This window comes from Podarcis cretensis (assembly GCF_951804945.1).
Source record: "Podarcis cretensis genome assembly, chromosome: 6".
Lineage (NCBI taxonomy): Eukaryota > Metazoa > Chordata > Lepidosauria > Squamata > Lacertidae > Podarcis > Podarcis cretensis.
In genome coordinates, this window is record NC_137175.1 from 82,384,387 (window position 1) to 82,401,941 (window position 17,555).

At 39.4% G+C, this 17,555-nt stretch overlaps 1 protein-coding gene and 1 long non-coding RNA gene across 5 annotated transcripts in view; one reads left to right on the forward strand and one right to left on the reverse strand.

Annotated features, from left to right (window-relative positions):
• KIF14 (kinesin family member 14) overlaps positions 1-9,636 on the forward strand; it is a 32,720-nt gene extending 23,084 nt beyond the window's left edge. Inside the window, exons 20-30 of one of the 3 annotated variants that reach the window (XM_079981032.1) lie at positions 684-777; positions 1,191-1,317; positions 1,996-2,096; positions 2,634-2,710; positions 3,584-3,805; positions 3,928-4,112; positions 4,766-4,924; positions 5,157-5,276; positions 6,640-6,714; positions 7,988-8,126; positions 9,197-9,636. In XM_079981032.1, coding sequence (XP_079837158.1) covers positions 684-777; positions 1,191-1,317; positions 1,996-2,096; positions 2,634-2,710; positions 3,584-3,805; positions 3,928-4,112; positions 4,766-4,924; positions 5,157-5,276; positions 6,640-6,714; positions 7,988-8,126; positions 9,197-9,588 — 1,691 coding nt within the window. In that variant the 3' untranslated portion in view covers positions 9,589-9,636. Of the gene's footprint in view, positions 1-683; positions 778-1,190; positions 1,318-1,995; positions 2,097-2,633; positions 2,711-3,583; positions 3,806-3,927; positions 4,113-4,765; positions 4,925-5,153; positions 5,277-6,639; positions 6,715-7,987; positions 8,127-9,196 lie in introns of all 3 variants that reach the window. The other 2 variants (XM_079981033.1, XM_079981031.1) reach the window with 2 other exon arrangements.
• Positions 1-17,555, reverse strand: part of LOC307218945 — a 63,159-nt gene that overhangs the window by 14,278 nt on the left and 31,326 nt on the right. The window contains exon 3 of one of the 2 annotated variants that reach the window (XR_013840168.1): positions 15,751-16,344. The exons of the other annotated variant lie outside the window; for it this stretch is intronic. This is a non-coding gene — a long non-coding RNA (uncharacterized lncRNA). Of the gene's footprint in view, positions 1-15,750; positions 16,345-17,555 lie in introns of those variants that run through there. 2 annotated transcript variants of the gene reach the window in all.

Consider the following 17,555-nt stretch of genomic DNA (forward strand, 5'->3'; position numbering starts at 1 on the left):
GCCTCCCCACTTCCAGCTACAGTGGTGCCTCGCAAGACGAAATTAATCCGTTCCGTGAGGCTCTTCGTCTAGCGGGTTTTCCGTCTTGCGAGGCGTTCGTCTTGCGGGGCACCACTGTACTCTCTGAAGACTAGAGAAGAAACCATCTTAAGAATATTAGGGGGGTGAGCAGGGGAAGGACTAGACCATGTGAAAAATGAACGAAATATTTTAGCTGCAGTTCATTCTTTTTCAGCTTTGTATTCTTGTTATAGAAATGTACACCTAGACCTTCCCTTGTTGCACCCATAAACTAGGTTTAAGGTACCATTTGGCTCCTAGTTTTCATATCTCAGCTTGGAGAGCTGCCCTTTTTAAAAAACACACAAAACCTCCCATCACATTTCTTATCCATTCACTTGGGATCTTTGGAATATACTGCTTTTCAGTTTCTTTCCAAACCTGTTATGAGAGCAGACTTGGGAGGGAGCAGTATGAAATTATACAGTACGGGTGGACAATAGCCTAAATGTTTTTGTGCATTCCTCATAGATACAAAAGTCATCCTGTCCTGTCCTGTCCTGTCCTGTATGGAATTTAAAAAGAATTTCAGGGATTACCAGTTCAATGACTGATTGCATAATTATTAACTAGTAATTACAGGAAAAGTCCATTATCTTTTTCTTTGAAAAATATATATTTAGCAGAGCCAAACTGGAATTCTTTGAAGCTGTCCATGATGATCAAGGAGGCCAACACTATTAGCAGTAAATTAGAGAAACACACAGTTTTTTGTAGGTAAGTATTTTAACTAAAATATTAGAAGTGGTGCTGCATATGCCTTTTATGTTCTGTGATTTGATGACTTCCTTTGAATAATCAAGTATAGCATTTCTGATAAGAATGTATAGTTCTTAAAAAAGAAAAGGAAAAAAGAGGGGAAAATGTGATTCTGGAAGGACAAGGGTTTAGTGAAAATTCAGTGAGATTTCCTGTACTCGTGTTTTTTTCTGAAAAGGCTAACATAATGTTCCTGGCTAGTTGCAGACTTTTTCATTCCAAAATCAAGCACCTATTTGTAAGGTGTTTTGTCTTGTAATCTGTGTGTAAAATACCCCAACACCACAGAAAGATAATGGTAATCAAGGGACACATCCAGTAATTACAGATACTTCATGTTCTGGGAGTAAATTGATTTTTTATTCCATCAGGCATGATGCAATGGATAATAAAAAAACCCTTCAAGTTCAAGTCCGTAACATCAGGCTTGGTGTTGCAACATTCTGGAGTTTGGAAAAATTTGAAGATAAATTGGCTGCAATGAAAGAAGTCTATGAGGTTTGTTTGGGAATAAAACATTATTTGCTTCCTAAAATATTGCTTTTATGAGAAAGAGGCAGTTTTAAAATTTGCCCGAGTAAATCTGATTTAAAAGACACTGCATCCAATATAAGTACCTGTCCATGTTGCCAAAGGCTGCTGACTCAGAATTGGTGTCAGTGTCCCTGGAACCCAGTGAAGGGTTTGGTTTTGACACTTCACAGAACAGCCTATGGCTGTAGGGAAGGGCAGAAGTCAGTGACCTCAAGCTGGGGATTTGGAGAGTGACAGAGGCAAGGGAGGAGATGCTGGAGGAGCAAACAGAGAAAGAGATCTGGAGGGGAAATGTTTAGAAAGGGTAGTGCAGTGAAGCATGGAGAAAGAAGGTGTTTGCAGGAAAGCCTAGCTGATGAGGATTTAGCCAAAGGATCAGGGGTGTAGTGGAGAGAGAGAGAAAGAGAGAGAGAGAGAGAGAGAGAGAGAGAGAGAGAGAGAGAGAAGATTGGAGAACTCCCCCCTTCTGGTCCAAACTTCAGTTCCTATCCTGATGTTAAGGGATGGTAATATCTTTTTCTTCTTGTGCTGCCCACACAACAGACTTTGTTTTGGAGCTAGCAGCTTTTTTCCAGATTGATGAAGGTTTTGGGCCTTCCCTTGTCCAACACCTTTAATGAAATGGGTTTCTTTCCTTTCCAGATGAACAATACTAACAAAGCTGATGAGATTTTTTATGATCCCACTGATGAATGGGAACCTGATTTTTCAAATGCATCCATCTCTTCTATTTCTTCAAGGAGGTAAATAATTTCTAGCTTGAATTTAATGTTAGATTCTGCCTCTTTACAAAAAATATATAGATAGAAGTATATATAAATTGTGAGTGGAAAGGAATTATGACCCTTTAGGGATGCTTATAGGTAGTTCAGTATCTACACCTGCAAAAAAATTAATGTTTTGGAAATGTATTAATGATGGGAAGCTTAACTTCTTAGCCTCCTCATGCAAAACAGGACAAAGCAAGAAATGCCTGTGAAGAATCTCCCACCAAGACTGATCTTTCCCCACCCCCTTCATTGGGGCAGCCAAGGTTTCTGCTGGGGGAGCCAGTACAAGCCCAGATTAATATAATTAGAAAGGGATGGTTTCCAGCTTCCTTTGAACTGTTGCTGTGTGGCATCCTGCAGTGGCAAGATAAACGAATAGCGTTTCTCACTAGAAACCAGATGTAAATAAATGTATGCATGAGTTTCAGAAAATTAGTGGAAGCCACAAAAGTTTAAAAACACCTGTCCTGCTTTGTTTTCTCCCCTTCCATTGTTGGTCAATTTTGATAGAAGTTTGAGGAGGAGCAAAAGAATTTCTGGATGTTTGTCTGAGGTAAAGATGAGACTGCACAATTCATACCTATCAGGTGTGTATGCACTTATAATCATGAAACCTTCAAAAGCTATATTTAATGTTGCATTCATTTTAGTATTTGCGATTTTTCTTAAGAAACTAGTTGTTTTTTAAAGCATTCCTATATTTATAGGGAATAGTGTTCTTTTATATATTTTTGCCAGGTGTGCAGCAACACGTGAGAGGGCATTCTCAATATTGGCACCCTGGTTGCAGAATGCTCTCCCTTCACAAATTTGACTGGTGAGTTTTTGGTGCCATTTGAAAGCACACTTATTTACCTACACTTCTGGTCAAACCAGATGTGGAGTAGGCAAACTGCCCTTGCTGATTTGTCAGTTTACTGTATGCAATGATGATCTTACGTTTGTTAGTTTTATACAGCTGGTTTTACTTGAAATATGTCCTTACTTTTTATATTGTAACTTGTTTTGGGATCAATTTTAATGAAGAGCGATATATAAATCATTTCATTAAAGAAATATATCTTGCTCTCTTTCAAGTCATATTTAGTTTTATATTATTTATTATTATAATATCATCATCATCATCATCATTATTTACAAACAGCAAACCTGCTTTTTCAAAAGGGCTCTACTTATTAGTCACAGTTCCACTCTGTATTTTAAAAAGTAGGGTAAGAGATCCATCAGAATACTAACTTATTCATTCTCACTCAATGGAGGAGTAGAGCATACAGGAAAGGGTTAATCTCTTCTAGAAGGTACAGTCAAAACTAGACTGATTTCTAGACTAGACCCCCTGACTTCTGTAAGGGAAGTTAACCTTTTCCTGTATGCTTCACTCTCAGCTAACACAATTAAGTCCAGTTTTCCATTTTGTCTAACTATACGTATGCCTTCATCACACTGTTCTGTCATCACAGACTCAGCAAATAAATTGGGCAGCCTGGGCTCAGACCTACCTCAATCATCTCTACCTGGCATATGTAAGGAACTGATAGATTCAGCTTTGGATGTCTTGGGACAGACTACAGAAGAGGAAGAGAGCATAGCACAAAGCCTTTTAGTGACATTGTTTAATGTTTACGCTGGAGTCTCTGCTTTGATAAAGGCTTATGAGCAAGCTGAACAAAGTCAAGAGAACTGTAAGTTCTATTGCTGAGTTAGTAGCCCCTTTTTGAGTTCTAGCTTTGAACCTCATATAATTTATTTACAAATGCACATTTCCTTCAGTCCAGAATAATTTGTCTTCTTTCTATCTTTTCAGTTTTCACTGTTAACTATACTGCTCAGTCCTGCAGCATCAAGATTAGTTCAGCTTTCGAACAGCTTGTTGTTCTAACCAAGCACTGGCTGAACAGTTTTCAAAAAAATGAAGAATTTGTAATGATTCATGTTGAACTAAGGGAGAGTGTAAAACACCTGGGAGCATATCTGCAATTGCTCTTGCGGGTAAGTTTTCTTGTTATGGCCATCCTTTAGGAATGAAAGAGAACAACTGGAAGTACAGTCGTACCTTGGAAGTTGAATGGAATCCATTTTGGAAGTCCGTTCAACTTCCTAAATGTTCAGAAACAAAAGGAAGCTCCTGCAGACAATCGGAACCCGCGGAAGCCCCGTCGGATGTTCGGCTTCCAAAACTAGTTCGCAAACTTGAACAGTCACTTCCAGGTTTGTGGCATTTGGGAGCCAAAATGTTCGAGTACTAAGCTGTTTGAAAACCAAGGTGTGACTGCATTGGCCAAAACTGTATTTATCAGAGTTCATTGCAAATATTATGGTGTCGTGTTTCTGATGCTGGAACAAGACTATACAGCAGTACCTCTGGTTGCGAACGGGATCCGTTCCAGAGTCCCGTTCACAACCTGAACAGAACGCAACTCGCGTCTGCGCATGCACGTGACGTCATTTTGCGCGTCTGCGCATGCGCGAGTGGCGAAACCCGGAAGTAACCCTTTCCAGTATTTCCGGGTCGCTGAGGGACGCAACCTGAAAAGACGTAACCTGCAGCGTTCGCAACATGAGGTATGACTGTACTGTTGTCACAATATGAATAGGAATGAATCATAAAGATGCATGCAACAACTGTATTTTTGTTTTCTCAGGGTGGTTGCTCAGATTTGTCTTCAGTAGTAGTAGAAGCACAGAAGAAAATAATGCAGATGTTGAAACAAATGGCAAAATACACAGGACACTTGGTGGTACTTACTGGCTCAGACCTACATCTTTCTGCAGAAAATAAAAGTGATGCAAGCAACCCAAAGGTAAGAGAGACAGAGACAGAGGTGTCTGGTTCACATGTCACAGTAAGCCAAACCATGGTTTTGCAGATTTGTGGATAAAAAGACCTGATAGGGTGGGCGTAACACAATGGATAAAGAAAGTACCAACAGACCACTGTAGGGATGGGGAATCCGTGGCCCTTTCAGATGATGAGACTTCTAAAAACTGTAACTGGCTTAATTTTTTTTTTAAATCTCTTCTTGTTTTCAGAAGCAGTTTATACCAGACATCTGTGATGGAATGGTCTCTGGACTGGAACACCTTTTAAACTGCATACAGAAAAAATCTAGGGCAATGTGGAATGAACTCTTAAAATGGTATCCACAAAATGAGGTGATGTGGGGATAATTATAAACTAGGAGGAGGGAAGCATATTTTGTACTATGTCACAAATTTAATAGTGCAGTTTTAAGCTTCACACTGTTTATATTTGCAACTGGTGATTTTCATTACAGACTTGTGTATATATAATCAGCATTTGCACTACACTTTTTCTCACAGCTACACATACCACAGAAACACTTAAAACACATGGCATAATGAAACTGTTGACTGCTTAAAGGTTAAATTATTGGCTTCTTTAAACCAGTGTGTCTGCTACAAGGGCAGTAGATTAAACCAAAACCAAAACCAGAATGTTGTCTGTAGTGAACAATATTTCATTTTTTTTGTATTGGTCTTTGGTGCCTTGGCAGACAGACTGTAGCATTAAGAGGGGATAACTAAAGTGTTAATCTTAAAGGCATGGAAACTCTCTGTTTAATTATGCTGTAAAATTAACAAGGAATCATAAGTGGCAAAATAGGAAGCATTTTTCTTATTACAGCTGATATTCCAAAATAAATTGTCCAAGATGCAAAATGCTACTACAGTGGTACCTTGGTTCTCAAACTTAATCCGTTCTGGGAACTAACCGTTCTCGGTTAGTTTGCCATCTAAACCAATGGTCTGTTCATACATAAGTGTCTATTTCGCACACACACAAAAACCACTAAGCCAAACCATTGCTTAGTGTGAGCAAGCAATCATGCAGGCTTTCGTTTTGCTCCTCCTTTGGTTGTTTGTTTCCTGCCCTGTGCTAAGCCATGGGTTTCGCCAAGCACGTTGTTTGACCCCAAGTTCATTGTTTTCCTTTCCCATACAATTCACAAACTGTAAACCACAGGAGAAACACAAGAGCCCAGGTTAAAATGGTGCACAAGGCACAGTGCAGCACAGCAGCAGAACAACTGGAGTAGGAACAAAGCAGCCACAGACTCATATCTGAGAGCCTGCTCATTAGCACAACCATGGTTTGCCATGGCATTGCATTTTCAAATGAGGTCACTGGCTGCTGTGATCCTCTTCATATGGTGGTGCAGTAGTCGGGGCAACCTTTTATATTTTCACTTGCATTACACAAATTTTGTAAAGTCTGAAAAGGGTTTCTTTGTGGCTATCCACATGTGCAATGCCCCAATATATACTTCTCTCCCCATTCCCTGTTGATATTAGAATGTTACATTTGTTGGGTGACAAAGGGGGATGGGCTCCAGCCACTATGCTACATCCCAAACATTGTACAGGCTGTTATTCATGAACCAGGCCAAAGTTTCTGCATATCTCAGCTTGTGTTAGAAACTGTTTTATGTTTATGTTTATGGTTTAAATTTAAGTTAGAATATAATTTAAAACACCTTAACGCTTTTCTTTGCAGGTTCAGAATCAAATAAAGACTAAAGCTATGGATTTGGCTAAAATCCTTGAAAATATAATAGCTGGTTGTAAAAAGGTAAACGGAGCTCTTGCTTAGTTTCAATTTTCACTTTCGACTTACCAGAGTAGTATAACGTTGCTTACATATTACAGTGAAATTCAAATGAAATTAAACAGTTTCCTGTTATTCTTGAAGTTTGGGCACTCAGAAGAGATATTTAGCCAATCAATGCCAATATGTAGACAACAATAAATGGGTTTTCCAGGATTTGCTTACATCAAGGATGGGAAACCCTGTGGGCCTCTAGATGTTGCTGCATTCCAACTGCCATCAGCCCCAACCAGCATCACCAATGGTCAGGGATGGTGGGAACTGTAGCCCAACAATATATGGAAGGCCAGAAGTTCTCCTTCCTCCATTTACACGTTATGGGTTGTATCCAACTGTCTCACTTTGCGGATGGAAGACACTTTGATCCACTTGAGGCTTCTCTCAGTGGAACAGAGAGGCTGGTGCTTCTTGCCAATCCCCCCGCCCCGCCCCATCCACAGTCCCAAATGCACACTCTATCTCAAATCTCATTGGAACAGTGTGGGAGGTAGTGTGAGGGGCCATATAGGGAAGGCGGAACTGCAAAACAATAATGATTAAACAAAAATGCCTCCCTCCCTGTTCCACTTTAGCAAAATTTTCTAAGAGGCCCATGTCAGTGGAAGGACACAATTGGATGCTACCATATATATATATATATATATATATATATATATATATATATATATGTAGGGACATGGGAGGCGCTGTGGTGTAAACCACTGAGCCTTGGCTTGCCGATCGGAAGGTTGGCGGTTCGAATCCCTGCGTCGGGGTGAGCTCCCGTTGTTCAGTCCCAGCTCCTGCCAACCTAGCAGTTCGAAAACACACCAAAAAAGTGCAAGTAGACACATAGGTACCGCTCCAGGGGGAAGGTAAACGGCATTTCTGTGCACTGCTCTGGTTTTGCCAGAAGCGGCTTAGTCATGCTGGCCACATGACCCAGAAAAACTGTCTGCGGACAAACGTCAGCTCCCTCGGCCACTAAAGCGAGATGAGCGCTGCAACCCCAGAGTCATTCGCGACTGAACTGTCAGGGGTCCTTTTTTTACTAACAATGTAATATGTGAAGAGGGCCTTATTGTACACAGGTTGCATCTTCAAAGATCTTTAAAAGACCTACATAGTTCTTGAAAAACCAAGGCCACTTGTTTTTCAAAATCAGTATGATAGGCAACCCTAAGGGACAGTATTCTCAGGGATAAGATTGTTTGTATTGTCTGTCATTTTCTGAAAACCAATATATTAATTGACACAGAAAGTAGCAGCAAATATATCAGGGACTGAAGAAGGTGTTGATCAGGAGTTAAAGAAAGCAACTAGCAAAGCTGTTGCATTCTTGGAATTACACCATTGCCTAGATCAAGTCTGTCGGATGGTTACTTCTTCATTACAAGGTATGCTAATTTTCGTTATAAGGTATTGTGATAATGACTGGATTTTTAAAACCATTTTAAGAGTATGCTTAAAGAGATACATCACTTGGTGCCAGAGTCCTCCATTTGCTTTACAATGTCTACGACGGAAAATGGTCATTGTGATCTTTTTTTCTTTCTGAGTAAACTTATTGCCTCCTTGATCAAGGCCAAATTCACATTAGCTCTTTAGTCTTGCTGTTGCAGAACTGCTTTTCTGCAAGCATTCCCACATTTCATTGGTAACTTGTAAAAGTTGCTTAGATAGTGTGGTCCTTCTCATGCTAAAGTCAGTGACTGTGATGGAGATATAGGCCTGGCATGGAGTATACAAACTTCATATTACTGACTGAAAGCAGAAGCCAACAACGAGAAAGCAGTTTTGCTCCTAGAGCTTCACCAGAGGGTAGCAAAGTGAGTGAAGAGAGAATTTTGTGGGGATCTCATGGTGTTAAGACCAGAAACATCATTGTTTCTTCTGTATGCAGTGTATTTAAAATTTAGATCCCTGCAGTTTCTCTCACTGCATCTATGATAAGTAATCTACACTTGTTTTTGTTTGGCAACTGTCTTTGTTCTTGATCACTTTGTCTACAAGCTAAGATTGCTTATTAGGGAATGCAACCATCAGATTGAAAAAAGGTTCACCGTGCAATCCTTTTCTACAGTGAATGGCAGCCCTTCTCCCTTCTTAACATCTAAAGTTTAAAAAGCATGTAGTAGGATACCTAATACTTGAACAAAGCTTGCATGCAGTATTATTTTCTGGGTGCCTCAAATGCAGCACTTTATGTTATGTCAATGATTGATTCTGCCAGTGGAAGCCATAAACATATCCCCACGTTGTGGAACAAATTATAGTAAGGTAAACAATCATATTTCTGCAATCATTCTGTAAGCCTCCTGAACATTTTTTTTAATGAAAAACATAAATAAGCTATGTGTATAAATCTGTTATTCCTTTTTGAGTCTCTTCAAACAATGTGCAGATTATTCAAATTTCTTCCTAATTATTTTTAACTTACTGGCTTTTTTACCTTTGTTTTTCACAGGCTCATATAGAAACAGAAGTCCACTTAGGTATTTCATAGAAAAGATTTGCATCTTAACCGGGAATTTTAACACTCTCTGCAACACATCTGTATTATCCACTGATACAGCAGACAATCCTGTTTGCACAATCCCAGAGCCTTCTGTGAACCATAGAGAATTGGACTCCGTAGCAAAGTCACTCATTATAAGTTTTGAACTTGAACAGGGACAGAATTCATCAAATGTTCAGGACACTTGTATTCAAAATTCTTGTTCTGAAGGAAAACAACTTGAAGAGGATGAAGTTCTAAACATCTGGGAGCAGAAAGAAGCTCCAAAATGGGAACATCTACTTTGGTCTCTACCTAAAAGCTTAGGGGAAGCTTCACCTAGTGGAATCCATTGGGTATAAATTATTGCTTAATTTATGGAATGCAGGTAATATACACTGTAACGGTTATGTTGGCTATTCTGTTGGCATCTGGGAAAAATGGAGCCTTGGAACAATAAGTCTTTGGGCTAGTTCACATGCTCACCCAGCCAAGATTGCCCTTCTATGGTGAATGGAATAAGTGCAGGTCTTCCTCTTTTACTTGCATATTTAAGGCATTGTGTAAATCCATTCATGAAGTCTCAGTTCAAAATTTTTTATCTCTTAGGGTGCAAGTAAAAGATTGCAAATCATCCCATGAGAAGGGTGCCCGGTTCCCAAAATATCTTATATGTACTGTTCAGAGGAGTGGTCTTGCCTGCTCCCTCTATCATGAAATGACAGTTCTTGGCTGGGCGATGTAGTCACTGGTCCCTAAAGAAGCTGCAAATTCACACCCAAAGGAAGTCCAGTCCAAGACGCATATTTTAAGCTGTGGGGCAAGTCAGAAAATTCAGTCGTTAAAATTTAATTCATTCTGCATGCATGTAATAGCTTCATTTTAAAACCATGCTCCAACATCGAAGGAGTTGCATTAACCTTGCTGGTCATATTTCTTAGCTCTTGGGGTCTATAAATGTTTAATGTTTAGTAGGCAGTTGCAGTACCTAGGCCAAATATATTTAAAGCGGAATTCTTGGGAAATGGGGACATAGTTGCTTGGGTAGTGATGTGTCGTTTTATATGAATAATTTTAAAAATGCACCCCTGTTTTGCAGCCACAGTTCAAGTTGTAGAATAAGAGGCTTAGAAGATATCTCTTGCTGCCACTGAACCCCCAGGATGGTTAGTCTCCAAAGAGACTCATGTCTGCAACCATGCAAATGGCTTGTGTGTACCACAAGGGTGTCTAAACATGTGAGCCAATTTCCCTTTCAGCAGTAGCTGCTCATTGCTAGTGAGAAGCCACTTCAAAGGACCCCAACCTTTAGGTATGGTTTTCCAGGGCACAGAGGATAGGAAATGACAAGACTGCCCTTTGGATTCCATTTGATTACATGGAATAACAGGGTATGAGGTAAAGTGATTAAAAAAGTAACAGCTGCTTCTTAGTTTGGTGACGATGATTTTTAAAACAAACAAGTGAAAGGGATGTAGCTTCTGCGTATGGTAAGTTCCCTCAGCCTTAATTTTAAAGAACAAGCTTTTCCTTATTTTGTAATTTATATGCAGTACTTGTTTTGGTTGTTGTTTTTTAAGAATAACATATTTAATTCTTTTTAGCAGAGCTTTTCCAGTATAATTATGGTTTGCCAATAGAGTTGTTCAGACACCTGATAGTCAACTTTACTTTTAACGGTGTACCACACAGTACAACAGAACTCATTCATCATTCGTTAAAAGGCTTTAAAATGATCGTTAACTGGACACAAACTATTTCAGTTGTTGAGAATTTTAAAAATCCCTTAAAACAAAAACACAGTGCTGGCTTTCACATTTTTATAGTACCAGTTTTGATTGATGCTTGTAAATGTAACTCCTCCTAATCATGTATTGTCTATACACATCTATTTACATACACAAATTTGTGTATAAGGTGCTTACAAAGATCAGAATTGAACTGTAAAGATTTGCAAATAGAGCATAAGGTACATGTTAACATTATTGGTTCTTTTTTAAAAACAAGTATCTGCCTTGAGCCATATATATTGAGTTTTAAATGCTGTACAAAAGTGATTAAACTATTCTATTCAAGTGTATATGTTTTTAGAGCGTTTTTAAAAACCTATATATTCATATATTGGAGCTCACCTGCTGTGTGTGTGTGTGTGTGTGTGTGTGTGTGTGTGTGTGTGTGTGTGGAGGGTAACAGGTTGACAATTCCCTGCTTCCTGTGTCTTGCTCCTCATGCCTCATAGGATTGCTTTTCAGGGTGCCATGGGGCAGGACTCTTCCTACCCCCCTCAGAATAGGGAAGCTAAAAAGCCCTTGGGCAGTACACTACATATGGCTCTTTGGATTCCAGCCACTAATTATTTATAATATAGTATTTTTGCATGTACTCGCACGCCAAGCAGAGTTAATTAAATTGCTACGTTTTAGGTTTCAGAAGATTTGTCCCCCGCTTTCTTGAACATTCAGCACTTACCGTACATTTTTTTAAGCCAGTAGATAACATTGTATTGGCAGAAGACAAGCAAAACCCTACAGGTGCCTGAAGGAGCGTCTCCACCCCCATCGTTCTGCCCGGACACTGAGGTCCAGCGCCGAGGGCCTTCTGGCGGTTCCCTCATTGCGAGAAGCAACGCTACAGGGAACCAGGCAGATGGCCTTTTCGGTAGTGGCGCCCGCCCTGTGGAACGCCCTCCCATCAGATGTCAAAGCGATAAACAACTACCTGACATTCAAAAGACATCTTAAGGCAGCCCTGTGCAGGGAAGTTTTTAATGTGTGACATTTTAGTGTATTTTTTCTTCTCTGTGGAAGCCGCCCAGAGTGGCTGGGGAAACCCAGCCAGATGGGCTGGGGACAAATAATAAATTATTATTATTATTATTATTATTATTATTATTATTATTATTATTATTATTATAAAAGAAACATGAAATACATGAAGCCACATTACACAAAGTCTAAAGTCTTGGGCGACTTCTTGGATAGCGGTATATTTTGCTTGAAGCCACATTACACAAAGTTCTTTTTGCCTGCTGCCATCTAGCAGCTTTTGTCTAGCCTTGTAAACAAAGGCCCTTCTTACTTCTGCTATGTGTGAAATGGATGCCTGAGCTGTAACCCCTTCCCTTTAATATGAATTTGTCTGATAGTATAGCCGTTTTTAACATCAGTGCCAAATGTGGTGCTTTGCAGACTCTGCTGTCCATTTATTCCTCCTACATATTTGACATAGGCTTTGCCTTTTCTCTTCTTTCCTCTTGAACTAACACTGACCTTTCCTGTCAATGTATCTGAGTCAATTTCCATCCCGACACCGGCTAATTTTGCTGCAAACATTCCCAATCTATCACTCTTGTTCCTTTTCCCTCGGTGAGTAAGCAAGCTATATTCATTGTTACACTCAAACTTGAAAGGATTATGGAAATAGTTGCTCCATAATAGGTTAGGAGGATGCAAAAAGAGTTCTTATCCTCAGATCTAGGTTGTATCTTGATGGGCCAGTTTTCACAGACACATCCTGTTAGGCTCTTAACAGAGTATTTCTGCCAGCTGAGACAGAATTAGATTTGGTTCTCTCAAAATTACCCCCCCCCCCCAAAGTTGTATATTGTTTCTCATGCCAATTCTCCCACACCCTGGAACCTGAAGAGATACGTTAGGTGACCACTCAAATGTGACTCTCTGGATATCTGGCTTAGAGCAGTGTTTCCCAAACTTAGGTCTCCAGCTGTTGTTGGACTACAACTCCCATCATCCCTAGCTAGCAGAAACAGAGGTCAGGGATGAGGGAATTGTAGTCCAAAAGCAGCTGGAGACCCCAGTTTGGGAAACACTGGCTTAAGAGTGTACCACTGAATCCGTTTTGAACTTTGTACCTGATCTTTACTCCTGATTCTAAAACATTTTAAAGAGAAGAAATGGATTCCTGCTACTTATGTTCTGTGTGGTTAGTTAGTGCCTCATAACCCAGCAATTTAAAATGCTTCAGTAAGTGTCTCGAATAATTTTCTTCTATTTCCACTATTTTGAATCACCTCCTTCTATAGCATTGTTAAGAATGTTATACAGTGGTGCCCCGCAAGACGAATACCTTGCTAGACGAAAAACGCGCAAGACGAAAGGGTTTTTCGTTTCTTGAGTTGCTTCGCAAGACGAATTTCCCTATGGGCTTGCTTCGCAAGACGAAAACGTCTTGCAGGTTTGCTTCCTTTTTCTTAAAGTTGTTAATACCCGGGGAATCCGCGCTCCGCAAGATGGAAAAATCGCAAGACGAAGCAACTCGCAGAACCAATTAATTTCGTCTTGCAAGGCACCACTGTATTAGGTGTCCTCTGGAACTATATAGCTCTATAACTCATAATTCGCATATAGGTTTCTTTTTTTAAAAAAATAGCATTAAGAGTGAGAACATATACTTGCTTTCTCCAAAGAACACTAAATACAATATGCATAGCTGATATACAGCTTCCGTCTTCACTTGGTTCAATAATGTCACCCGCAGGTAAGAGAGAGAATCACAGTTATTTTCCTCCTTAAAACAGTTGTGCCACAAGCACATGGCTATATACTGTACTATTCACTTTCTAATCTACTTATGGATACAATGTTCAGACATTTTTCTGGGCAGAAGCAAATATTTCTGTTAAGTTGGCTATTTATATTTTAGTGTTTAAAACCCCTACAAAAAGAAAGGAAACCTTGCAGACATTTACATTGTAGATAATCATTCAAAATACAGGCCTCTCAACTTCTGCACAATAGTACAGTAATTGGAATGCTAAGAGCCGAATTTTAACTGCGTATCTCTGTCCAGGTTTTGCACAGTGCATGTGTATGTCTGTAATATGTATGCAAATATGTCACACAAACATGCTGCCAGAGTTGCTGAACTACATTTGGTTCTGTCAAAGGCTTTCTTGCTCACAAAGACAGGCTGTTGTGCACACATTGTGCATATGGGCCCCTCACCATCTGTTGTGCATGCGATTTGTAGCCAATGATTGTGTGAATTGACCCAAGGTCTTAACCACCCAGACCTTTCTGACTGAAAAAAATCAGTCATGCTCAGTTTATTCATTAAAATATAAGGCTCTGAGAATTCAAAATTGGCACAAATTTCTGTGCGTTTAGTTCTCTGTCTTTCTCTAAGAGAAAAAGTTTTGTAACAGAGCCCAATATAAATGTTGGGAGCAATAGTAATTCTTCTGTTTCCAACTCTGCTCTCTTCTTGGGCGACTTCTTGGATAGCGGTATATTTTGCTTGATTCTCTACAGCATGAACAGCTGGGGGCCCTTTCTTGCTGCCTCCCCAAAAATCTGAGCACCTGATGAACCAACTATTTGGGAACTTGCTCAGATTTGTTATAATGGAGGTTTGGGTTGAATTTTGATTTGCTTTAAAAACCTTAAACCCTATGTCTGATTTTGCTTCAGGTTCAGTAGGCCCACTTTGTTAACATTCACTTTTATTTGTGGATCATAAAAGAAAAGAAGCATATTTTTTTTCAGCTGCAGGAAATATAGCAAAGCCTTAAAACAGTCATGACAGAAAATTAGCAAAAGCAACCCTTCTTTTTACAGTAATATTATTACTCAGTGCTTACAAGCCTGAGGGTGGCTAGTTGGTTATGTTTCTTTTTAAAAATGCTGAAGTGCAGCTGGTATTCCTTAAAAAATTAACTTTGCAGCCACAAAAGTTCAATCCTGGAAAAAATTACTGGGAAATGCAAGGCTAGTGATGTCATGTATTTGTTTTAATGCTTATACATTCAAGGGGAAAGCATTCATCTGCTTTTATTTCAAGTCATTTTGAAGTAAAATCCATTTCCTTTTTGGCAAGCCTAGCACGAGCATTTTTAAATTTAAAAACTGGTACTTGTAATTAATGTAGAACCACTTGATGGTTATGTTTCTTTAACAATAATTGCACGGTATTGACTATAGCTTACAGCTTCATCCACCAACAAGAGTATCTTCTGCATAAGCAAAAAAGGGTCCCAAATCCAGCAATGATGGGCAATTTTATGGGTTTTACAGGACATAGGTATTTTAATTGCCTAGCACTTGAGCCTCTCTGCTCTTAAATTGGGCTTCTGAGCATGGCTTGTGCATTGTGGTAGAAGGCCAAACATTGTCCATTACTTCTTTCTCCCAATGGTTGAGAAAACAGCTCAGCTGCAGATCTGCAAACTGCTTGCAGTCTGTACAATATTTATCAAAATCAGCCGTACAGTATCAAGATTGCAGGAGCCAGAAATGGGGCCCAAATATTAAATAAAAATAGATTGGCGTAAAAATATACATAGTCAATTTGAATTTGTATATTGAAGACAATGGATAAGTAATTTGCTTATCTTAGAATGTCACTTTGCTTTCAATAATTTAGAGATGGGTTCAACAAGCACAAAAAAATTCTAATTGGATTTCATGGAGCACACAAAAACATCTCGGGGGGGGGGGGAGTGGAGAGCAGTCCAACATGTTGATGTGTGTTTATAAAGTAAGTTGGGTTTTTTTGGTGGGTGGGGTGGGGGTGGAAATGCAAGTACAATTTTTAGTATTCTGCCTTATTTCAGCAGCATGCAGTTTCCTTATCTTCCACTAGATGGAAGTGTTTCACAATGGTATTACAATCTGTAGGACTTATAAGGACCATCCAAGGTGTGAAAATTACTAGTTCTCATCCTTTTCCCCAACATATTCCAGAGGAGTTTCTGAATAAAAATTAAATCCCAAATATAACCCCCCAAAATTACATATTCAGCAGAAATAGCCCTTTCCTGAGATATAGATCATTACATGGATGCACATTATACTAGGTAATGCTATTTTCCCATATGTCCCAGAATCATCTACTCTGATGTAGACATATACAGATGAGAAAATGTTCGTATTTCTCCTTTTTAGGGTGCTATCTCCACTGAAATAAGTGGCAGTTGTGCAAAACAACTATGGTGCTCTTGCAGAGTTCCCATACTTTTTGATAGGCTTTGCACATAAGAACTTTTCTCTCAGTGGGCGGTGCTCTTTTTAATTTGTACAGAAATGCTTTAATATATAGGACCGATGTCCTCATTCCAGTGGTAACCTCTTTAGGCCTACTTAGGTTTTACCACCTCTAACCTGTAGTAAAGAAAAATGAGTTGTTTCAAAACTACAGCCCGATAGAGCTGTTTTAAATAGGATCGTCATTTAAAACCAAAGCCCTGCAGTTCCTGAGCCACCGAAGTTAGGAGTTACTTAGATCCATCTCCAACACTAAGTAAAGCACAAGGCTCTACATACATACACACACTTAGTTTTTCTTACCATGGCTTTACAACACTTTGCTTAGTCCGAAGAAAAGTATTGCCTCAATGTAGCTTTCTTCCCAATGGAGAATAAGCACTACCTATGATTTTTTGCCTGTTTGGGAGATCATGCTAAATGTGTGGGTTATTCATGATCATATTTTTTGAGAATTAGAAAAACAGCAAGCGGGGATTTCTCTATCAGGAAATGGAGCATTTGCACCTAATACTTCATCTGTTTAATTAAAGCAGTATTCAACCCCATAACCATCTGACCAATGAAATTTACATCGTAATTGTGTTATTAATCTTGGTGTTTCCAAATGTCTCAACACAAATACATCTACATTCTCTTAACGTGGACTAGCTCTGAAAGCAAAATACATTTCTGGTCTTAGTGAGTGAGCAACTTGCATTAATCCACAAATAAGGATATGTCACACCCTACATCAAAGATGTCATCCAGCCTGTTAACGTCAGAAAATCAAACTACATAGGACCATCTATCGAAGGGCCAAATTACCTGTTACCACCCGTTAATGTGTATAAGAAAAATCTAAAAGATGCAGATGTTTCTACGGAGGAGCAACTCCAGAAGTGGGGCAACTGTTGGCAGCATCTGGAGCTGCCTTCATCAAAGGCCACCCTATTGATACTTCTTTCATCGTGGTGTACTGTGTTGATAACTCTACTGCTCACAAAAGTTTTGGTTATAACAGGTCAATGATTTGTACAGAATTTATTACTGGAGTGCGGAGGATGTTTCTCCCCATTTTGATTAATCTTTCCAAATTGCAAACTGACTTGTGTCCTAGAGAACGTCCTTCTGAGCACTAATTTTCCATGCCAAAATAGCTGAAGACAGCATGTCCTCTTTTGTAGGTGAGCCACAATTTTGGCTGACAAGTCTCATGACAAAATGTTCCCTGAAGTTTAATACTGATGCAACTGTAAGCTTACTTCTCCAGTTGGGAGTATCGTAAGAACCAATATGTCCGCCAATGGTCTGGGGATACATAAGCCTAAAGTGTACAGCTAGGGAAG